General features: G+C 38.0%; 1 protein-coding gene across 1 annotated transcript in view; it reads right to left on the bottom strand.

Annotated features, from left to right (window-relative positions):
* The window catches only part of LOC102860557 (E3 ubiquitin-protein ligase RNF13-like), a 136,254-nt gene extending 113,566 nt beyond the window's left edge, over nt 1–22,688 (bottom strand). The window contains exons 1-2 of the mRNA XM_006895565.1: nt 22,564–22,688; nt 15,863–15,943 (exon numbers count right to left, since the gene is read on the bottom strand). Of these exons, the coding sequence (XP_006895627.1) occupies nt 15,863–15,943; nt 22,564–22,677 (195 nt within the window). The 5' untranslated portion in view covers nt 22,678–22,688. The remainder of the gene's footprint in view (nt 1–15,862; nt 15,944–22,563) is intronic.
* Between the last annotated feature and the right edge of the window lie 2,570 nt (nt 22,689–25,258).

Genomic DNA, 25,258 nt, shown 5'->3' with positions numbered 1-25,258 from the left:
TACATGAAACAAAGTCTCGGCATCTTTGATTTTAAAGATCACTCTGCTGTATTTTTTCTGTCCACAGCACATTTAGTATACTTTGCCAACATGGTAATTCAAAGGCAACCATTCTTCTTCAAACTTCTTTATATAATTTCCAGCTTTCACAGGAAGAAAGAAAAAATATCATACTTAGGTCAGATGCACATTAGTCCTATTAGTTTCTGAACATTTTCAAAGATTTTTGTTCAGGAGACTTGCCCAATGCAATATGTCATTTCTTTTCTTCACTGTTGCTTCCACAGGCAGTGAGGGTGAATTCAAGTAAAATGAAATCCTTGGCACATTCAGATTTTTCTCCACTTATCATAATGTTATGGTCCAGCTGTGAATTTTTCTTTTCTTGATGTTGAAGTTTAATCCATACTGAACACTGTAGTCTTTGACCATGCAAGTGTTTTAAGTTTTTTTTACTTTCAGCAAACAAGGTTGGGTCATCTGCATACTGCAGGTTGGTAATAGTACTTCCTCTAATTCTAAACGCCACATTTAAAAGAATTATAGCTCAGTTTCCGTTTACTTGATCAGCATACAGACTGAATACATATGGCAAAAGGATACAACCCTGGTACACATCTTTCCTAAAATACTCAGCATACCACTGTTCTGTTCAAACAATTTCTTGGTTTGTGCACAGGCTTTGCATGAGCACAGTGATGAGTTCTGAAACTATCCCTCCTCCCCCCTCAATGCTATTCATTGTACTTTATGGTCCATATACTTGAATGCTTTTGCATAGTCAATAAAATACAGGTAAATATCTTTGTAGTGTTCTCCTAATTGTCACTGGAATGGGCATGTACATAATTCTCTCATTCTCTTCCAGTGGGAGGCCAGGCAATTGCCCTCTAAATTTTTTGGCATAGACTACTGAGCATCTCCAAGGTTGCAGGTATTCACTGAAACCTCACTGGTATTCTGTCAACTCCTGGTGTCTTTTTTCACCAGTTCCATCAGTACCACTGATTTATGATGAACTGCAATTGTTGACGGCTGATTAGTTTTATGGTATAGTGACTCTGTATATTCCTTTCTTCTTTGCTTGACACTTCTTATATCTTTCAATATTTTATTCGTATAAATTCTTATTTCTTAATTTTGCAACTCAAGGCTTGTTTTTTTGGTGGGTTTTTTTCTTTTTTTTTTTCCCCAATTCAAGAAGCACTAAGCTGGCTCTCCCCTTTAGGTTTTCTAACTCCATCTCTCTGTACATTATAATACTTTATCTTCTCAAACTACCCTTTGAAAGCGTTAGAATATGCTTGCTATCGAGGTATAATCCATATTGAAGACTGTCAACTTTGATCTTCAGTAAAGGCTTCAAATCTTCACTTTCTTCAAAAAAGGTTCTATCACCTGCATGATGCAGGTTGTTGATAAGTCTTCTTCCAATACAGCTGTCACATTCTTCTTCAAATAATCCAGCTTTTCTAATGATTCCTCAGCATACAGATTGACTGGGTATGAAGAAAGGATACAACTCTGACACACAACTTTCCTCCTTTTAAACAGTTGCTTCTTGGTAGATGTACAAGTTTCATATGATCACAATTAAGTATTTAGGGATCTTCATTCTTCTAATTTTTAACATAATATGTTATGATCTATAGAGTTAAATGCCTTCACTTTGGGGAATCGGCTGTCAAGGATCTCTTTGAAGTACTAAAAAGCAAATCAATTTAAAGAATAAGATGTGTGTGGTGCAAGCCAAGGTATTTTCAATCGCCTTCCTAAGCATCTGAAAGTTGGGCAATGAATAAGGAAGAGCCAAGAATAGTTGCCTTTGAGCTGTAGTGTTGGAGGAGGATGTCAATATAACATGGACTGCCAAAAAAAGAACCAAATCAGCCTTGGAGGAAGTGTAACGAGGGTACTCCTTAGAGGCAAGCATGGTAAACTTCGTCTCACATACTTTGGGCATGTTGTTAGGAGAAAAGACATCAGACTGGGAAAGATAAACGGTCAGTGAAAGACAAGAAGGCCTTTAAAGACAGAAAAAGACACAGTGACAATAATGGGATCATGATAAAGGAGAGGAAGGAGATGGTGCAAGGTAGGGCAAGGTGTACATCTCCACTCGTAGGGTCACTATGAATTGTAGTTAACTTGATGACACCTAACAATGACAGCAATGAGCTATAACAAAAAAGAGAGAGAGAGAGAGAGATAAAAACTAATGTTGCTGAGGTTATGAGGGGGGAAAATGGGGGCACTCATAAACTGATGTATTTCCCTTTGGAATACAGCCTGGTAGCTCTCTGAAAGGTTACATATAGTGCTTACCATAAAATAACTATGTTGTTGTTGTTGTTTGGTGCCGTCGAGTCGTAGACGACTCATAGCGACCCTATGAATGAACAGCCTGAGTACTGTTCCAACATAGAGTTTCCAGAGGCAAGCCATTTCAGAAGTGGATGCCGCTCCTGCTTCCAGGTTTGTTTTAGTCGGGAAGCTCCAGCCAACACTGTCCACCATGGGTACCCATTACCATGACTGGCACATCACTGTCACAGGCTTCAGCATCACAGCAAGCACGAGTTACCTCTGTACAGCAACGCACAGACCAGTACTATACCACCTAGAAGAATGTTTGACAGGAAAACAATTTGAACCTGGCCAAGGGCCGCAGATAAAAATCACCCACCTTCGGCTTGGTAGCATAACTTCCGTTCCTCTAGGCCAATTACTATAGCAACAACTCAATTCCACCCACTGTCACCAAGTCAGTCTAACTCACAGCGATGCTGTTAGACAGAGCAGAATTTCCCCACAGATAAGGTTGAAATCTTTATGGACAGAGACGCCCACATCTCTCTCCGACAAAATGACCGCTAAGCTTGGATGGCTCACTCCTGGTTAGCTGCCAAGAACTTAACCACTGCACCACCAGGGCTCCTCTGGGTTTACCATAGGACCCAGACATTCCATTCTCGTGTATATACTCAAGGGAGATGATAAATGTATGTTTACACAATAACTTAGAAAGAGATTTTCATAGCAGCATTATTCATAATGCAAGAGGAGTGGAAACAACCTAAATAGCCACCAGTTTGAACTAATGAGATAAAAATGTTGTATATTCGTACAATCTATATGATTCACTACTACTATTTGCCTCAACACAAGCAAACCTTGAGAATGTTAAGCTAAGTAAAAAAGAAGGTAGGCTCAAAAGGCTACATATTGTATGGTTCCATGTGGAAGAATTCTCCAGAACAGATAGATTTAGAGACCGGTTAACAGTGGTCTAGCATTGTGGCCACAGGTGTTAGCAGAAATGGACAGTGACTTAATGGGCTTTAGGTTCCTTTTCAGAGTGATTAAAATAGTCTAAAATCTATTGTCTTAAATTGATTTTATTGTATGAAATTTATCATCTAGTGATGATAAAACTCTAAACATACAAAACACTACTGGGCTGTAGAAAATACTAAAGATTACTGAACTGTATGTCACATAGATGATATCCCAATCAATAGTTATTAATAAAACATGATAAATTACACTGGTTAATTAACTAGGCAGTTACTGATTATAATTGATAATGTTGTTGTGTATCAAAGAGTTTGAACCAACCTATAGCTGACTCTCTGGCAAGTATGGGATTGCATGGGAAGAGACTGCCCATCCTTCTCCAGTGGAGTGGCTAGTGGATATGAACTGTGTGCCTTCAGGATTGCAACGCAGCATCTTGCCACTAAGCAATCAGAGCTTTAATGCAATAAAAGGTTCATAGTACGGTTGTGGCTTCATGAGGGTGGGAAAGAAGAACTCTGAACGTGCACCAATTTCCTCTTTCACAGAGGTCAGCCATCCGCTATAAATAACCATTCTAAATTATTAAACCCAAATAGTACACTATCAAAAGCTGTGAGAATTTCTTATTTCTAGTGTCATATTTTCCACATGAAAGAACATCTTCAGAATTAACACTTCTAGTCTGACTCTACTAGTAACCTGTTCCTACACTAGAGGTGACTGCTGAATCTAAGCAAAAGAACTGTGAATGAAACCTTCTGAGGCTCATTATTAAGATTTTTCTGGATAGACACTGATATAGTAAAAGTTTAGTTTATACTGTATATCTTAAATATCACTACTTTTTCACTATTAATATAAATGACTAAGTTCTTCAAGGAAAAAGTACTAATTGCTCAATATACATATCACCTAACATAAGGCCACACAGAAACGATGTTTAAGGAAAGAACACCTTTACACAGGCCCTAGTCTGTGATAACCAGAGCGGGACAAGTAATATTTCTGCATACAGCCAGAGGAGATGCTTTTTGGATTTTTATTTTCATTTTTGCTTCTAAGCTCAGGAGCAGTAGGTGAGTAGAAGCATATAGCAAATACCTAGTTAGTTACCTCTTGGTTTGGGGATACCAAAAACATCTAAATACAAATCAATCTAAATACATATTTCTTTTGTTAACCATCAACTATACCATTCTTATATTAGGAATAAAGTAAGTTAAAATACATTAAAATAAAATGCGTATACATTAAATATATTAAAATAAGACTGACCAGATATCAAATATCACCTTGATAAGGTAAATTATACAATATTCCCATTTAAAATTTACTACTCCAAAGAAATCTACAGACATAAGGGTCACTAAAAACCCTGGTATTAGAGAGGAGTGGAAAAGACAATAGTATATCACAACCTCCAGGATAAGCTAAGAAATATGATTCTTTTTCACTCAAATTGACACAAAGATTTAATAAAAAGTAATCATCAGAGATCTGAGATTTTGTCCTCGAGAGATCAAAATTAATTCTTAAAGATGACAACACAGTGGTTCAAGATTCAGATTTTAATTATAACCTTGAGTTTTACTGTACTAACACTAAAGCAATTAAGTTTTTAGATAATTCAATTTCTATGATGAAAATGTCATCTACTATGTACTTCCACATATAACACTCAGATATAATGCTTTATTCAATAGATAAGAGAATTTGACATTTTAGAAAATAACTAGACTCTCTAGCGGCTAATGTCTACATTACACAGCACATCATCATCATCATCACTGATATCTCTAAGCTAAACACCTGAAGAATGCTGAGTGGACAAACACTATGTAATCTGTATTTTTTTTTAAAAAAAAAAAAAGAGCACCTACTACTTTCTACTTATGTACAACTACATCTCCCAGGACTTATTTACTTGGTCTGGAGATCAAAGGTCATGGCCTAATACTCTGTGTAGTGTCTTTACACCACCGCCAAGCTCTGCTGGCCTAATCCATAGGAGGCTGTGCTGCGAACTCAAAGGCCATGTACCTCCAGCAGCTCAAATCCTCCTCCAAAGGACAGATGGGCAATATCAATAATCCTCTGTGCAATTCACAGCCTCAGAAACTCAATGGCTGGTCAGTTTTAAGTCAAGGTCTACCTCCTGGTTTGCTGTATTGTGCTTGAGGCCTTAAAAGCTTGCAAGTGATGTTCAAACAACTACAACAGTATTAGAGAAAGGAAAGTCAGGAATTGGAGGAAGAAAAGTCAACACCAGGCATATATGTATTGTAAGCCATGTGACCAGAAAAACATAATTATGCCAGCTATCATTACTGAATGTTTAGAAGAATTCTGACCAAAAGTGATTGAAGGAAGGCATGGAGAAGTAGAACAGAATTTCAATTCTCTATGAAATCTAGATATCCTGGAGCCACTGAAGCTGGAGAAACACTCAAAATTACTATTCTGAAATAATCCTTAAACTTTAATCTTCAACCAAGAACCTTCCCTTGTAGTCGCCTCTGAACAATAGTTTTGAACATAATGATCTTACAGAAGAGCTTTATTGGCGAGGGAGCAAACTAACATTTCAAAATGTTACATGACAAATTTAGAGGGCAGAGAATCCACTAACAGAAATTTCAAAGAGAATAACAAGAACAGTTTTACAACTTGAAGAATATAAACATCACTGACTGGTACATGCAGAGTTTGTACAAATGGTCAATCCTTTGCTGTGTATTTTCAACAAAAATAATTTTTTTAATATTCAAGCATTTCATTATCATTCTAACTAAACAATGAAAATGTTCAGAGTGGAAAATTACAGAAGAAATGACTTGTAGTCTATTAAACAACAAGGGAAGATATTTTTCTAAAGACAAATTCAAAGCGCTCTGCACATAATACATGTCTTCAGCAACTACCTTCTAAAAGTATCACAAAATTAACATATATAGGGAGCTCTGATGGCCTAGTGGCAAGAAGCTTCAATGCAATCCCAAAGGCACATGGTTCAAGGCCACCAGCTGCTCTGCAAAAGGATGGGCACTCTCCTCCTGTGCAATTCCTAACTATGAAAAACAGCTGGAGAGTCAGCTATGGGTCAATGCCGACCCTACAGAATGCAACAACATATGTATGTATACATACAGGCAATCTCTTTCCATGTGATTAAATGCCTCTGAAAACCCACCAAAGGGTCAGCTACAGTTTGGTTCCAACCCTACAGTAAATAACAACAACATATGTATGCTGTGTCACCTGCATAATGCTGGCTGTTAAGGAGCCTTCTTCCAATCCTGCTGCCACATTCCACCTCATCTAGTCCAGCCTCCCAAAATAATCTGTTCTGTATATAGATTAAAATGTATGGAGACAAGTTGCATCCCTGAAGTATACTTTCCCTGATTTTGAACCATGCGGTGTTTTCCTGCTCTGTTCTGAGACTGCCTCCTGGTCCAAGTATAGGTTTCTCATGAGCACAATCAAGTGTTCTGGGATTCCTATTCTGCTCAAAGTCAGCCACAGTTTGCTGTGGGACTTAGATTATTTATAAAGTCTTAGCTAACTAAAAACTTAATTGGTTAATTATTTGAAACAAATAAGATCCTAACTTATACTATCGAAAATCTTTGTCTTCTTTTTGTTGAGCTTCAATTCATATTGAAGAATTCAGTCTTTGACCTTCTCTAACAAGCACTTCAAGTCCTCCTCAGTTTCATCAAGCAAGGTGTGTCATCTGCATAACATAGGTTGTTGATGAGTCTTCCTCCAATTCTGATGCCACATTCCTCCTCATAAAGCCCAGCCTCCTCCTGAATGATCTGTTCTGCATACAAATTGAAAAGGTATGGATGGAGACAGGACACATCCCTGACACACTCCCTTTCTGATTTTAAACTATGCAGTGTTTCCCTGCTCTGTTCTGGGGACTGTTTTCTTGTCCAAGTACAGGTTTCGCATAAACACAATCAAATGGTCTGGGATTCTGACTGATCTCAAGGTTAACTACAATTTACTGTGACCCACACAGTCAAATGCCTTTGCATAGTGAATGAAACAAAAGACAGATAGTCCTCTGATACTTTTTTGCTTTCTGCCAAGATTCATCTGACACTGACAGTAATGTCTCGGTGCCACGGCCTCTTCAACACCCAGCTTGTATTTCTGGTATTCTTTGTCAATGTACTACTGTTCCAGTAGTTTTTGGATAATCTTCAGCAGGATTTTTCTTGTGTGTGATATCAGTGATGGAGAAGAGATAATAACCATAATAGATGGAGAAGAGACTGAGATTGTTAAGTTACAGCTTTCTTGACTCCTCAATCAACAACCTCGGCATGAGTAGTCAAGAAATTAAGTGTCTAATTGCATTAAGTAAATCTACTGCCAGAAACCTCTCCAGAGTACTGAGAAGCAACGTCAGTCTAGAGACTAAGGTGCAACTGATTCAGTCCATAGTCTTCACAGTTACTTGCTATGCATAAGAGAGCTGGACAATCACTAAGGATAACAGAAAAAGAATTGATGCCTTTGAGTTGTGGTGGTGGTGAAGAGTCTTGAACATACCATGGACCACCAAGAAAACAAATAGGTCTGTCTTGGAGAGGATGAAACCAAGTTTCTCCTAGGAGGCTAGGATTTTGAAACTCTGTCTCACATACTTTGGGCATGTGGCCAGGAGGGACCAATCCTTGGAGAGGACATCATGCTCGAAAGGATGGAGGGACAGTGCAGGAACGGAAGACCCTGGATGAGATGGACTAATACTGTAACTAGAGTAATGGGGCTAGGTGTGCCGAAGTCAGTGAGACTGGCTCAGGATAGGGCAGGCTTCGGAGCTGTTGTACAGAGGGTTGCTATGAGTCACAGGCGACTCAATGGCACATAACAACAACAACAACTCATACTATACAGTAAAAGAGATAAAAAAAAACATGCAGTAAAAAACCCTGATGGTATTACATGGGGTGACAAGAGACTCAAAGACATCAAACAGTAGCAACAAACACGTTGGGGGAATCTTATTAAAGTTTTAGAAGAAAAGTAGGAAAAGAATACCTCAGAATAGACTCAGGGTACAAAAGGATTATTTGAAACCCAGAAAGCATGAGACATCAGTAAAGGTGTTTATATTGAAATTGAAATTTACATATAAGAAAAGGCAATTTAAAGTTAAAAGTCAAGTGAGAGGAGATAAAATTTTTTAAACATTTAAACAAAAATATTTTCTTTCCAAACTGCAACAAATCAATATTTCAAAATAAACTACTAGAAAAATGAGCAAAATAAAGAAGCAAACACAAATATGATCAATAATTCCTTTGAAAAAGGCTCAGTCTTCCTAAAGAAAGATCAAGTGAAAACAGTAAAATTCCACTTTACACTCATGAAACTGGCAAGAATTTCATTCTGATGATGCAACATTTTAGAAAGGATGTGATAAAACATCAACACTTGGATATAAATTTCTTGGTACAGAAAAGCAAGGAATGGAATTATAACACTGAGTCTGGAATGTCCAGTGAGGACTTTAAGTCATGAAATCTTTTTAAGTTTCTACTTCTAGGAAAGACCACATTATTTCATTGCCAGATCTCTTAAAAAGCTTATAGGAACATTGGTGCGATATGCAGCCAGAGTGCTCCTTGGAGGTAAGGATGGTGAAACTTCATCTATTTTGGGCATGTTGTTAGGAGGCAGTTTCTTGGAATGGAATATCATGCTTGGAAGGTGGAGGGTCAGTGAAAGAAAGGAAGACCCTCAACCACATGAACTGACACAGTGAGTATATGGTAATGGATAATGGACTTAAATGTGTCCAAGATGGTGAAAATGGCACAGGATAGAAAATACAAGCTATTGCTTTGAGTCACAGTTGACTAAACAGTACTGAAAAGCTGATAGATACTCTACATTTCTCCTGATTTAAAAGAGAGACATACACACACCAGCTTAACACAGAAAAATAAAACACTCAAATGGCCAACAGATTTTGGCTTAAAGCTGAGAGTAGCAGAAGGATATCTATATGTATTTTATCAACTATGCAAGTCATATGATTGTATGGATAACAACAAATTGTGGCTAACATTGAGAAGAATGGGAATCCCAGAACACCTGGTTGTGCTCATGCAGTCTATAACCTAGGCCAGGCTGTTCCTGTCCAAGCAGAGGAAGGGGACACTGTAAGATCAAAATCAAGAAATAAGTGCATCAGGGATGTCCCCTTTCTCCCTAACTTTTCAGTCTATATGTGGAACAGACCATTTCAGAGGCTGATTTTGTAAGAAGAATGCCATCAGGATTGAAGGAAAACTCATCAACAACTTGTGATATGCAGATGACATAATCTTGCTCACCTAATCTAAGGAGGACTTGAAGTGTTCACTGAAGACAATCAATGACTACGGCCTTCAATATGGATTGTGTCTCAACATCAAGAAAGCAAAAATCCTCACCACTAGGCCAACTATCAGTATCATGACAGAGAATAGTTTGAGTTGTTAAGGATTTCACCTTGCTCAGATCCACATAAACACCCTTGGCACACACAGTGAGGAAATCAAAAGACAAGTGGCTTTGGGAAAGTCTACTGTTAGGGAACTCTCAAGAGTGCTAAGGAGCAACAATGTCAGTCTAGAGATTAAGGTGCATCTGATCCAGGCCATGGTCTTCTCAATAGTTTGCTACACATCTGAGAGCTGGACAATAAATGACAGAATTGATGCATTTGAGTTGTGGTGCTGGAAAACAGTTCTGAACATACCACGGACTGCCAGGAGGCAAAAGGTCTGTACTGGAGAGGGTGAAATCAAGTTGGTCCTTGGAGGCAAGGATTTTGAGACTCCACCTCATATAATTTGGGCATGTTGCTAAGAGGAGTCAGTCCTTGGGGGAAGCCATCATGGTTAGAAGGGTAGGGGTAGAGAGTCACCACTGAAGAGGAAAACCCCGCATGAGATGGACTGACACAATGTCTGTGTGGCAACAGGGCCAGATGTGTCAGAGACAGTGAGGCTGGCTCAGAATAGGATAAGGATCAGAGCTATTGTTCACCGGGCGGCTATGAGTCTTAGATGACTCAATGGCACATAACAAATGGCTCAAGAGTGTCAAAGATGATAAGGATAGGACAGGACAGAGCAGAGTTCAGATCTGTTGTTCACAGGGTTACTATGAGTTGTACTCAACACAGTGACAACAATAAATGGATGTTAGTAGATGCCATCTAGTCATTTCTAACTCATGGTGACCCCAAATGAAAGACTAGAAACTATCTCACATGGTCTTCAGACTGTGATCTCTACTCCCATAGATTATCAGAAACTGCTCTGGAAGAGATAGTAGGTGGGGTCTAACTGATAGGTTGTTTATATTCTGCATCACCAGAGCTCCTTACTAACATCAGAACTCTCCTAAAATAAAATATGGTTCTTTAAAACACCACCTCAGGTGGGGAATTTGTTCTTGTACAATGAAAGTCTTGACAAAAGAACTGACTGGTTTGTTTCTTTCATTTGTGACCTAAAGTTACTAAAGAGCCTGGACAATAAACACATAAGTTAGTATTTTTTTGTTTCTCCTTTGAGTGAGATTTGGGGATAGGGGAGTAGAATCCAGGGAAGCGCCTCCTTAGGACATTAGCTCATTCTATATAAAGACTTACACTTGCTAGAATTAAAAAAGGATATAAATTCTTAAGAAGTAAAAATGATACAGAGACAATTTCTATTAAAAGTTTCCAAAATAAAATTGAGTAACTATATATAAAACACACAAATTACAAGAAATTTAAGATTCTCCTAGAAACTCTTACTAGTTAAAAAAAAAAACAACCCCAACCAAAAAACACAACCCTGCATACCAGCTACCTTCTTAAAGTTGCTTTATATCCATGTTTGATTAAACCAAATCAGTCTTCAGACAGAAAACATGATATAATCATGAAAATTCAAAAATGGAATTTTTGTTAAGACATCAGTCATGACCAAGGAAGTTCTTAATTAGGCCTTAACCAAAAAACCTATTTTATATTACCAAACTAATATAAATTAGCTAGGACTGATCTAAATTAGTCCTAGTCATTTAGCCTAAAAACATGATTAGGATATGAACCTACAAAAATCTGAATTTAAAAATTGTGAAAGAAGAAAGAATACTCATTTACTTGACCCTTTCTTGGGGGGTGGGGAGAATATAGCAGGCAAATTTAAAAAAAATTGAAGCTTTTACACTTACACTGATTATAGATTATATCTATTATCATTTTAGTTAATAGTAAACAGTATGGTTTAACACATATGAAATATTATTTTTTCCAAAGATAAGAACTTGTGCTCCTAAAAAGAACGGCACTGAGCTTTTGATGTTTAAATATAAAGTTTGGATAGAATCTCATGATACTCTAAAACTTAGTGAATGTGGAAGAGATAATGCCTGTAAAGTGGCAGATTCTCAACATCCATACAGGAAACTCATGTTTGATTCCTAACCTGTGCAATTCTACACAGCCATCACCCATATGTTAGTAGAGGATTATTGCTACGAAGATATTGAGCAAAATAACCTCCCTAGACTAAGAGACTAGGCAATCTACTTGCAAAAATGTACTAATGAAAATCTATGGCTCATAATGGCCTAATCTACAGCAGTTAACAATATCCTCCAGAGAACAAAGAACACAAAGAACACAGAATCTATAAAAAACAGTCCACCTAACAATTATAAATGTTTAGAGGTATTTTAGTGACAAGTTCTCTAAAAGCATGAGAGAAGGGGTTCTTACTATTTTAGTTCTATTTTTAAAGTGTGTGGGGGGTGGGGGGTTGTTATTAAGCACCATCTAGTACAACTCACAGCAACCCTATGAACAACAGATCTCAAAACTGTCCTATTCCAAGCCGTCTTCACAATCTCTGACACACTTAAATCCATTAGGGTCTTCCTCTCTTCTGCAGATCCTTCACTTTTACAAGGAATAGGCTCTCCTAACAACAGGTCCAAAATATATGAGAGGAAGCTTTGTGACCTTTGCCTCCAAGGAACATTTCAGCTGCACTTTATCCAAGACTTACCTGTTTATTCTTTTGGCAGTTTACAGGGTATTCTATATGCTTCTCTTATTACCACAACTCAAACGTATCAATTGTTCTTCTGTCATGTTTATTCACTGTCTAGCTCTCAGATGCATAACAAGTGACTGAAAAGGTCATGTCCTGAATCAAGCACAACTTAGTCCTCAAACTGACATCATTCCTCCTCAATAATTTGGAGAGGTCTCTGATTACAGACTTTGCAGTACAATACATCTCATGATCTCCTGACTACTGGTATCAAGGAGTGGACTGTGGGTTCAAGTAAAACAAAGGCACTGACAGTTTCAATTTTTCTCTGTCCATCATGATGTTGCCTATTGGTCCAGTAGTGAGTTTTGTTTTCTTGACATTGAAATGCAATCCATACTGAAGGCCGTCATCTTTGATCTTCTGCAGTGAACACTTCAAGTCCCTCTCACTTTCCACACAGTTGTGACATGTACTTAATATAGGTTATTGATGCATCTTCATACAATCCTGATGCCGCATTCTTCTTCATAGAGTCCAGCTTCTCAAATAATTTGCTCTGCATAGAGATAGAAGTATGGAGAAAGGATACAACCCTGACACACACCCTTCTTCATTTTAACCATGTAGTGTTTCCTTGATCTGTTTGCACAACAGCCTCTTAGCCTAGGTATGGGTTTTGCATAAGCACAATTAAATATTCAGGGATTTCCATTCTTCTCAATGTTAGTCATTATTTGTCATGATCCACAAAGTCAAATGCCTTTACACAGTCAATAAAGCAATGATATGAGCAATGATATGATATTCCTGCTGCCGCGGCCTCTTCTAAATCTAACCTAAACTTCTGGCAGTTCTCTGTCAATGTACTGTTCTAGGCAGTTTGGGGTGACCTTAAGCATTATTCTGCTTGCATGTGACATTAATGATATTGATAATTTCCACATTCTGTTAGATCACCTTTCTTAGGAATAGAACAGTCAGTCCGCCAGACAGCTATCCTCTTGCACAGACAGGTGAGCACATGGGGGGCTGTATCTGTGAGCTGAAACATGTCATCCATTTGTATCCCATCAATTCCTGGGATTCAAGTGTTTCTTTTAGAGACATGATAACTATAATCAACCACTTCATCACCAACTCTTCTTTGTAAACAACAAAGAGCAGGCTGGCTTCTGTGACTTCTGATTCTAGAGAACGGCAACTCCAGTCAGGGAAACAGTGACACCAACAGTCCAACAATTTATTAGAACATTTGCTCTCTACTGTATCTTTATTTCACTTTTTGAGTTCAGAAAGTGGGCACTGGTTTAACTACTGTGTCTCAGACAATGAATAAGCAACTTCATCAAATTATCAGCTAAATATAAACTAAATTAGCGCCAACTTAATCATCGAGGAATACCAGTAAGACTACGGTGATCAAGAGTAAATAGAAATCTTTAAAACAAGCTTGTGGAACAAGAAAGAAAGGTCTGTAGTGAAATGGGAAATCTGACCCTTTTGCTAGAATGAAAGAAATGACTACAGATCAAAATCACTGGTAATGGAGAGAAAATGCAAATTAAAACAAGATAAGTAATTGAGGAAACTGTCTGATAAAAGATATCCCTTTGTCTTGGGTGACAAATAGAGACTGTTTTAAATTTCTAATCAAAAGAGGCCTGCTGATTGGGGGGTGGAGGGGGAGATAATCTGGTGGCCAGTAGCCACACAATTATGTTTCAGGCTAGTTCTACAATGTAGTTTTGGATGTTGTTTCTGAAATAATTTGAAGACTGACTCTGCAGACTTCCGAATGATACTCTAGGCATATTTATTTCTTTATAATATCTTTCTGTGTAAACCAGCAAGGGTATATTTCATATTAAATCATTCTAAAACATGAATGGTGATGATTAAGCAAAAATAAAAACTTTTAAATATCCAACTTAAAAAAGCTAAATATTCAGCAAAGGACTGAAGGCACAGAAGATCCCTTAAGAGCCTGATAACATTTGAGTCTGAAAAGGGAGGTAAGAAAGGTACATATAATGGTAAAGAGGCTTAAAAGAAGGCTTTTTTCGTTTGTAAACTTTTTTCTATTTAACTATTTTTATACTAAAGAACAGTCATATAATGATGGCAATATATTGTTTTAAGCTCCAGTGGCCTAGTGGTAAAGAACTGCACTGCTAACCCAGGACACACGGCTCGAGTTTACCAGCTGTTCTTTGGTAGTAAGATGATCATCTTACAGCCTCTGAAAACCCGCCAGAGGGTCGGTTACGAGTGGGTTCTCACTCAACAGCACAAAGCAGCAACATCAAGTACTTCTCAGAGGTGTCTACCCTAATTGAGAGTAACAGGTTTACTGTACTAAAATAGGGAATTTTACGAAAGTTAAAACTGAAAATATTCTGTTGTATGTATACTCACAATTTCCTATATACTAAACTTAAATAATGATATCCATCTAGAGACTAAGGTGCACCTGATCCAGGCCATGGTCTTTACAATTACTTGCTATGCATCACAGAGCTGGACAATGACTAAGGACAACAGAAAAATTACTGATGCCTTTGAGTTTTGGTGCTGGAGAAGAGTACTGAATATACCATGGACTGCTAGAAGAACAGACAGGTTCATCCTGGAGAGGGTAAAACCAGGCTGCTTCTTGGAAACAAAGCATGTGAAGAATGTTGTAAGAAAGGACCAGTCACTGGAGAAGGACCTCATGCTTAGAAGGGTGGAGGGACAGAGCAGGAGAGAAAGACCCTGGATGAGATGGATTGACTCAGTGACCAGCATAATGGGGGTAGGTGTGTCAGAGATAAAAAGATTGGCTCAGGATAGAGCAGGGTTCAGAGCTGTTGTACACAGGTTCGTTATGAATTGCACGTCACTCAATGGCACCTTAACAACAACAAACAACTTAAACAATGCAAAAATCTCTTGAAGTATAATGAAGTTCACACTGCCAAAAGAATTTTAATTTTAGCTTTGGTTCCTTCAAGAAAAACCTGAGACTTCTCCAATGATTTCTGTGTCTTTGATGAGGCCTTGCAGATAACGCGTGAAAGTGGATGAGCCTGCTAGGAAGGCCCTCTCTGGGATATGAACTTTAGGATATCAACCTCATGAGACTGATCCACTTAGAAAAGGGAAGGAGTTTGAACTACATAATTAGACCCTCAACCAAAGCTCTGGACGCTTGAGGTTTACGGGCTTCCTGGTGGGTGACAGACACTGGTGTAAATGGGAGGGCAGTGTATCTGTTTGGGCACATGGAAACTTCACAGTGGGAACCCCTTTATAACAGTGACTTGTTTGGTAGAATGTAATCACAGATGATATTTACTTTGTTCTTCATACTGTAGTCTTAAACCTTTACGTTAATGAGTATGTATGCATTTATGATAATTAACAGTAAGAAACATTTTCATTACTTAAGCAATAAAGCAATGAAAACCACCTTATTAAATTCTTTATATAATCTTCACCTGCTACTTTTTTCTTACCTTTAAGCCTTCAGCTGGAAGTCTATAACCAAATCTTGCTGGAAGGTCATCAAATGTCTGAGATGCATTTTCAAAATTATACTAAACATAAAATATAAAACAATCAAATTAAAACCAATTTACAGAAAACATTAAAAGCAAAAAGCAGATTATTTAAAATCATCACTTAAGTAGTTCTCATTTATTATCAAATCTATCACATTAAAATCAAATCTGTACACGTAAGTTCATTAAAAATAAGGAATACATACAATATTTATTTCATATACATCACTTAAACTGCATTTCAATTTCAAATAATTATACTAAACAACAAAAATAACTATATAACATTAATCAGTCTACTGCTTTTTTAGTTATCCCCTTGATCAAGTCCCTAGTGAGGAATTTTCTTATACAATCTTCTACCAAGAAAATTTTGTTTTCTCTACAACTCTAGGGTCTGATTTACTACATATTTATAGGTTTTCTTTATCTATGAAATATGCCTTTTCCGAGAGGAAAAAGAAGTATCAAATCTACTTGTAAGGCATTTTCATTTTCATATAATGAGGCTGAATATTTTCTTTTTCTTTTTTTTTTGAGGCTGAATATTTTCATCCCAGCTGAAAACATGAAAACCTAAACTTCAAGCTCTAGTGGCCTACTGGGTAAGGAACTGCACTGTCAAACCAATAGCATGGGGTTTGAATTAATCAGCTGCTCTGTGGTAGAATGATGAGTAATCTCTTCTGTGATCTCTAGTCTCTGAGAACACACTGAAGGGTCAGCTATGAGTCAGTTCTGACTTGATGGCAATGAGAGCGAGTGGATGAAACTGAGGAAAATGTCTATACAGAGAGCTGAAGGTATTCAAACTCTCTGAGCACTCTTCACACAGATGCTACCATTATCATCGATCCTATAAATGAAAAAGATTCTCTGTGCTTTGAAGGGATGGCTAAAATGATGATTTGAAGGGGAGGCTGATAACATTATTTAATGTTTAACTCTGATATAAAGAAACATGAAGAGACGCAAACAAAGAAGACAGAAAAAACTAAGATAGATAGCAAATACGTAGTAACATTGTCAGAGATGATGAGGATGACCCAAGACAAGACAGGGTTCAGATTTGTTGTTCTCTGGGTCACTATGAGTTGCACTCATTGGAAGGCACCAAACAACAACACAGTAACAATCGATCATAGATAAGGCATACATGTTTGAAGTCATGATAGCTGTTGGTAAATTTTAAGAAACAGTAATATAAAAAATGGAACATATCTGTTATCAATACAGATTTTTTAAAAAATAGAAAAAAGCAAAAACATGTATACATAGGAAAGGAAGGATCAAGAAAACTTTAAATACATACAAAATAGATTGCCACCTCTAAATTGAAGCTCCATTAGTGACACCCACTCCAGACTCACATGTTACAGGTCAGAGACAAAGATGAAAGCCACAGCAGTTCCAGAGTTGAAGGGCCAGCCCAGCTGTGACCTGATGCAGCAGAGGGAGAGACTGCTAATCAAGCCACAGGAACATGATTCAGGTCCTGTGATTTATGCACACCACGTGGACTCACAGGCAGAACCAAACACACCCATCATTTTCCCTTGCTTCTCACCGTACATGTCTACTCAGTAAGCATCTCAGTTTAACTGATGTGACCTCTAACCATTCTGTGACCTCTGGGATAATGGCCAGGCATACTGAGAGCCGCCATTGCTTCTGAGTGACTTCCAAGACCCCAACAATAATTCCTAACAGCAGGGTGTCCTATGGTTATAAAGTGCTGGAGTCCCACAATGCTTTCACTGTAACTTGGTATTTAAGCTCGTAAGTAAAACATCTTCTTAAACAGATTTAATTTCATGTGACCAGCTTTAATTTGAGAAAGACGTTTAACTCCTATAGGCCAAATGGAGATAGACCAAAGAAAAACACAATTAACATGCAGGCTGGTATATAAAAAATTCAGTCTTTCAAAAGAAGATGAAAATTCCGTAACTGTACTAAAACAATCTTTTATCACTTCTCTATTGAAACTAAAGAGTTTTTCTTTTAGAATTAGTTTCAGAAATAAAATACCTAGTTCTGACTAAAGAACTGACAGCAATGGAACTTGGGACAAAATTTTGAAATCTGAAGCCATTTTGAAACTTTTCATTCCTTATTAGAAAAATAAAGATAGTCTCTCACTGTCTCTTAAAATTACATTGTTTAAAACAAAAAGAGTGTTTCCACCAAAAGGAAGAAACATCTTCTAAAAACAGAAACATCTTTTAAAACAAACGTTTCCCAATTTGCTTTCTTCTTTTATTTTTTTGGAATGAGTAGCAAATGCTTCCCATCACAGTAAAGTTTGTTCACCGAGTGAGGGGGCTGGGGGAAGGAGAAATATGCCATTTCTCCTCTCTGGAATGCCATCTTGCACTTCACTTAAAAGCTTCACTCTGTCTCTTATAAAAGGTCTTTTCTTCAATCAACTCTCCTAGGTAGCAGCCTTAACAGAAGATGTAATTAAAGAAGTGGCAAATAGCTATCAATTGCAGACAAAACTTATATACAGAATATACTAGAAAAATTTGTATCTGTATCTTGTTGATCATGCAAAGACATTTGAATGAGCGGATCATAAGAAATTATGGACAACATTGGGAAGAACGGGACTCCCTTAATACATAATTATGTTCACACACTAAGAAGCTGTTCTCCAAACAGAACAAGACAAATTGCATGATTTAAAAGCAAAGAAGGTGAGTGCCGGAGCTGTATCCTTTCTCCACACCTACTCAATCTGCATGCGGAGGAAATCAGATGAGAACCTAGAAAATATATATACACACACATATAAACACACACATATAAAAACAAGAATGTGGCATCAGCATTGGAGGAAGACTCATCAACAGCATCTATTATGGAGATGACACAATCTTCCTTGCTAAGCATGAAGAGGACTTGAGGTGCTTACTGTAAAAGAATAAAGACCTTCAATAAAGGCCTTCATATGGATTATATCTCAACATCAAGAAAACAAAAACCTTCACCAATGGACTAAAAAGCAACATAAAATGAAGAAAAGACTGACGTCAGTGATTTCATTTTACTAAATCCATAATCAACAACCAACGCAGTCAGGATTATCAAAAGATGAATTAGTTGCACCAGGAAAACCTGCTATCAAGGACTTCTCAAAAATGCTAAAGAGCAAGGATGTCAGTTTAAAGACTAAGGTGCACCTGATCCAAGCCATTGTATCTTCTCTTACTTGCTATGCATCTAAAACTTGGACAATGACTAAGGAAGGCAGAACTGATGCCACTGAATTGTAGTGTTGAAGAAGAATACTCAATATTCCCCAAAAATTAATTAGGTCTATCTTGGAGGAAGTGCGAGCAGGGTCAAGACGGGCCAGTCCTTATAAAAAGACATCACATTGGGAAAAGTGGACAATGGAGAAAGAGAGGAAGACCCTCAATAAGACGGACTGATAATGTGACTGAAGCAATGAGCTTTGGCATTATCAGAAATTGTGAAGATGGCACAGAATACAGGCCAAGGTTCAGATGTATTGTTCACAGTGTTCTCAGGAGTTGTAGTTGATTCTACGGCACTAACAACTGCTAATGTAAATAGCAGTACTACAAAAATGTCATAGAATAGATACTATTAAAAGAAGCTGAGTGCAGGCTAGAAATAGGTTCATTTATTGAGCTACTAATAAGACAAAGTCCTGCCTCTCAGGTACTCATGTACTCATGATTTAAGGGGCTTAAAGTTCACTAATCCATGGCACAGGGAGCTCTGGTGGCCCAGTGGCAAGCAGGTGCACTGCAATCTGGTAGGCAAGCAGTGCGATGCCACCAGATGCTCTGTGGGAGAAGGATGGACAATCTTCTCTCGTATGATAAACTGCCTCTGAAAACCTGCCAGAAGATCAGCGATGGGTCGATTCCAACTCTACGGTACACAACAACTCCATGGCATGGTAGTATCTCCATGCCTTCTCAGAAGTAACCAACAAGTTGGGCAAACAGTGTTGTCAGGAAATTAGTAAGAGAACTAAACTACAAAGAAATATGTACAAAAAGAAGCACCAAGTATACAATTAAAACAATCTAACTGATCTTTTAAAAAATAACATCTAATTCCTATCTAAAATTGGGCTAAAACTATCTGCTGTTCAACTCGCTGAACTCTCTTATTTCAACCTCAGACTTCAGGGATGCTCTTTCTCAATAGAAAGGAGGAGCTTCCTTTCAATGATTATGTCACCCAAATTTTTCCATTCCACTTTTTAGTTCCTCTTTACACCAGTTACAGTGGCTCACAACCCACTTGCATCCAGGGCTTGCTGCATTTCTGTCTTCTATCTTTTAGTGTCAGCACTGAGACCTGATTTAAGCAACTGCCATACATAGCTCCTTCTGGAGGGAACATTAACACAAATTCCACACATACCTACCTGAAGACTGCTGTCCAACACCTAATAATTTGCTTGTCTCAACATTTCAAAATACAGCTTGAGTAGCACCACACAATGCTGAATGGACAAGTGAAGGATGAAGAGAATGATTTTAACAAAGACAAGAACAATAAACAAAACATTTACAATATGTCAGGTTCTGTTCTAATCATTTTATAATATACACTGCATAACTCTGGGATTAGGCTCTCCAATTTTACAGATAAAGGTACTGAGGCACCTTCTTCAGGCTAAGTAACTTGACCAAGACCACACAGCCGGTTAGGTTTCAAAGCCTGTTTACTGGAAATCCTTTACATTTTTACATAACTGAACCACAGAATAACAATCCATTGGTGGAGCAAAAAAAATAAGACAAACAATAAAGCAACAAAGTTTAGAAACAAAAGAGAAAATAAAAGCAACAGGATCAAAGAAGAGGAGAAAAGATTAAATGTATTCCTTTATCAGTCCTAAATAAAATTGCACAAGTTACCCAAGAAAAACATCAATGACTTAGCAATGGAGAGATGAAATTCTGAGAACTATGAGCTCTCAGACCTGTTTTCCTTTCAATCTACCTCAAAGAAGAAAGTGGTATCGAGATTAGAGAAGAAGGGAGCTCTGGTGGCCTAGTGGCAAGAAGCTGCACTGCAATCCCAGAGGTACGTGGTTCAAATCCACCAGATGTTCTACTGGAGAAGATGAGTCAGTCTCCTTCTATACAAGTCAGATCCAATTTGACGGTACACACACATACACAATTAATAAATTTAAAAAAAAATGAGAGGAAGACTATTCAACAACTTGCATTGTGCAGCTGCAATAACCTTGCTTGCTGAAATGGCACAAAACTTGAAAAGATAGTTGAGAAGATCAACGATTACAGCTTTCGATATGGATCGCATCTCAACATCAAGAAAATAAAAATCCTCACCAATGGACCATTAAGGCAGTATCATGAGAGACAGAGAAAAGACTGAAGTAGTCAACAATTTCATTTTACTTGAATCCACAATCAGCACTCATGGTGACAGCAGTAAAGAAATTAAAAGAAGAAAAAAAAATCAAAAAAGGAGTTGGATTGAGAAAATATGCTATCAAGGATCTTTCCAAAGTACTAAAAGCAAGGATGTCACTTTAAAGACTAAGGTGCACCTGATCCAAACCACAGTTTTTTTCTATTTCTTCCTATGAATATGAAAGTAGAACAATGAAGAAGAATAACAAAGGAAGAGTCAATGCCACTAAATTGTGTTGGAGAAACTGTACCGACCCATAGCTAACCCTCCAGCAGGTTTTCAGTGGCAGTAAATTCCGTGGGAAGATAATGCCCATGTTTCTCCCATGGAGCAGCTGGTGGATTCAACCTGTGTACCTTTGGTTAACAACACAATTTCTTAACAGAAGAGTACTAAATATCCCCCATTATGTGACTAAAGAATAAACAAATCTGTTTTGAATGGCTACCAGTGCTCCTCTGAGGTAATGATGATGAAACACCACCTTACCTACTTAAGCCATGATGCCAGGTGGGGCCAGGCCTAAGAAAAAGGAATCAGGAAAAGAGGGAGAACCTCAGTAAGATGGACTGAAACAATGTTTGCAACAGTGAGCTAGAGAGTATTAGAGATGGTGGGGAAGGCACAGGATTGGGCAAGCTTCACTGGGGCACTAAGCATTGTTACTGATTTGATGGCACCTATTATCAACAACAACAACTCTAGAACAGAAATCCAATGACCAGCACCCAGCTACACATGGTATCAGAGGTTGTGAAGTATCATATGGACAGGAGAGCTGCTATGCCTTCAAAGGTTGTGACTGTAGAACCTGGCTCTCCCAACTACGCTTTTGAGGAACAATTTTACTCTCTAATGACTTTTCCATACACCATTAAAGACAGAACGACTGTGCTTCTCCTAACTCATTGATACTGTTAGTCTTGAGGAGAAATTTTCTGCATACATTTTGAAGAATTTTTTTAAATATCATTCATTATTAAAGTTATACAGCTATACTAGAAAAATAGGAAGATTCTATATCAGCACCTAGCATACAGATATGTGCGCATAAGCATTCGCGTGAAGATACACTCTGAAGAGTAAAAAAAGTACTTCTGTTACAAGTAAACTGTTTATGTGCCAGGCGTTGTCTGTAGGTAAACACTTTGTAAGATTCCACTGCTCTATTTTTAAAGCTTCACTTTAAAGAATATATTAGTGACTGATCATTTGATACTTACTGCCAAGATGTCCGCTTCCACGGGCAATAGGTTTAAGAATGCAAAGAGCTGCACAGTCAAGATGGTGTAGACTTGCGTAGCCGAGAGCATGAGCATTCCGATAGAGAGCAGCATCTTGTCAGAAAATCACCTGCAGGACAAGTGCATGAGGGACAGTGAGAGCGGCTGAGCGATTCCTAAGAATAAACGACTGGCTATATTAATTCTAACACGCAAATCATCCCTTTGAATTTGATGTATTAACATTAAAATAAAAGTTTACATTTCAAAAGTGTAAGAATTTAGATAGATTTTCACTTTAAGTAAATGTTAAAAAAAAGTAAAAGTAACAAAAAAGCCTACAGTAACTCAACATCTACATAATTCATACTGACATTAAGTTCCTTGTTTCAAGCAAAAATCAAACATCCTTCCACAGTTCTCAATTTACACTAACTTGTCTACTCACCCAATTTTGGGCAAATAAAGTTCTAACCAAAATTATGATAAAGATTTCTACAATTTTTAAGATAATTTAGCTTTTGGTTCACTAAAACTTCATATGTAAATTTACTTTTTATTTACTCAAATTTTATACATCTATTATAGAGTCGCCTGCGACTCAACAGCACTTAACAACAACAACAATGTTATAGAGTATTTTTAAAGAAAGAAAAAATACCATTTATTACAAAGTCAGGGAGCTCTATTGGCCTAATCTGTAGGGAATCGTGCTGTTAACTCACAGGCTACACCTGCCCAGAGGTCAGACACACCCATGCCTCTGAGGGAAATGAGCCATCTCCTCCAGTGCAATTAACAGCCTTACAAACCCAATGAATGGCTCTGCTAAGAGTCAGTTCCAACTCCAAAACAGAGTTCAAGCTGTCATATAAAGTAACTAGGGTAGTGGGGGTAGATGTGTCAGAGACAGTAAGATTTTTGGCTAAGGATAGAGCAGGGTTCAGAGTTGTTATACGTAAGGTCACTATGAGTCTCAAGTGACTTGACAGCACATAACAACAACATAGTTAAGTCCTCAAGACTTAAAGAATTCATTATAGACTTAAGCTGTAAATCTCTGATTTAACAAACTGAAAAAAATAAACTGAAAAAATGTTCATGGGATCACTATGAGTTATAATTGACTTAACAGCCCCCAACAAGCTTGCCAAACCTTAAATATTAGAGATTAAAGAAAGGTAAGAAATTCAAAACATATTAAATACACAGGGGAGATTTTTTTTTTTTTTTGTCTCAGTAGAATTTAAAAAAAAAATTACTTTGGGGCAGAGGGTTTTATTCTTTTTCAAGGAATAAAAAAATAGAGAATGCTTCAAGAGTCAGAATCAACTCCAGGGCGGTAGGATAAACTGGAAGAGTTCTTTGTTATCTAAAGACCTTGACAGCTTACAAGGTTAAAAGCCAGATGTTTTACAGCTGCTCTCTCAAGTTATATTTGTCTTTATTTCTTATTGAATAGATTCAGGTTTTACATCATTGGCACAAATACCTGTTAAGTGACAGAGCATTATTTATCCTATCCAATGGGGAAAGATTTCAATTTTTTTCTGGATCAAGGTGGTGTATGCTACACTGCTATACTTTAAAATTACTCATTTCTCTCATTTAATTAATAAATGTTTTTGTTGAGGGGGCTCTGAAACGAAACAAATGCCTTCCACTGCTATTGTAAAAAATTACTATAAACTTAGTGACTTAATTTATAGCAATCCCATGTGACACAAGAAATTACCCCACAAAATTGTCTAGGCGCTTTTTTTTAAAAAAAAAAAAAAAAGGTTTTCTGGTTACGTGTTTATTCAACACAAAACAATTCCCTCCAACTTTACGGCTATGTCCACGACCAAATCCACCTCTAAACTGGAATTCAGTTGCTGACCCAGGCCCAGGCTGAGCTTTCTTGTCGGCACCAGGAGGCACTGCGCTCCGTCTGTTTGTGTCCCTGTCAGCCTCCCCTCAAATCTTCCAGACCTTTAGGTCGTGGCCTGCCAGACTCAGGACAGCTGTGGCGCAAGGTGGCAGGAACGATCTCAGTGGGCAGATGGAGGTAATCACAGTTATTGGATACCCCCATTGGTAAGGTACCAGTAGAAATGTCTCCAGGCGAACTGTTCCTTCACAGAAGCTTGTGACTTGAGACTCTGCATGAGGTTGGGCACTTTTTTGTCTGCCAGTTCAGGGTGCTTTGGCATGTGGTCATCCTTCTTGGCCACCATTACCTCCTCCTTAAAAAAGAGTTCATATGTGGCAATCTGGTTCTTCTTGGGTATCATGAAAGTAGCTGTGTCCGGAGCCCGAAGCTACCACTTAAAGCAGGGCCATTATGGCCTTCCACAGACTTCGGCTTATTGATAATTGAACACTTAAAAGAGTTGATGACTGGCCCTCAGTGAATATTGAGGCTCAATAACAGGAATTCAAGGATTCCCAAGGAGAAATGGGTGAGTCTTGTGGCTCCCCCCCCCCCCCCCCGGCAGAGCCCGCGCGCGGAACAGCCGCTGCAACTCCATGAGGCTTCCACAGCCTGAACGAATGGATTCCCTCACCCAGGATAGATGCTGGGCACCGGCCCTCCTCAAGACTGGTACAGTGAAGCCACCACACTGCCGCAAAGTGGACTTGGTCTGGAGAGAATTCTTGGAGCCAGGATGGCGGCTGTGGGGAATATATGCACACACACAAGAGGGGTCGT

Source organism: Elephantulus edwardii, unplaced genomic scaffold (genome assembly GCF_000299155.1).
Source record: "Elephantulus edwardii isolate Elephantulus edwardi_28Jun2011 unplaced genomic scaffold, EleEdw1.0 scaffold00169, whole genome shotgun sequence".
NCBI classification, from domain to species: domain Eukaryota; kingdom Metazoa; phylum Chordata; class Mammalia; order Macroscelidea; family Macroscelididae; genus Elephantulus; species Elephantulus edwardii.
The sequence above is the reverse complement of the archived record's forward strand: the minus strand, read 5'-3'. Positions and strand labels throughout refer to the sequence as shown.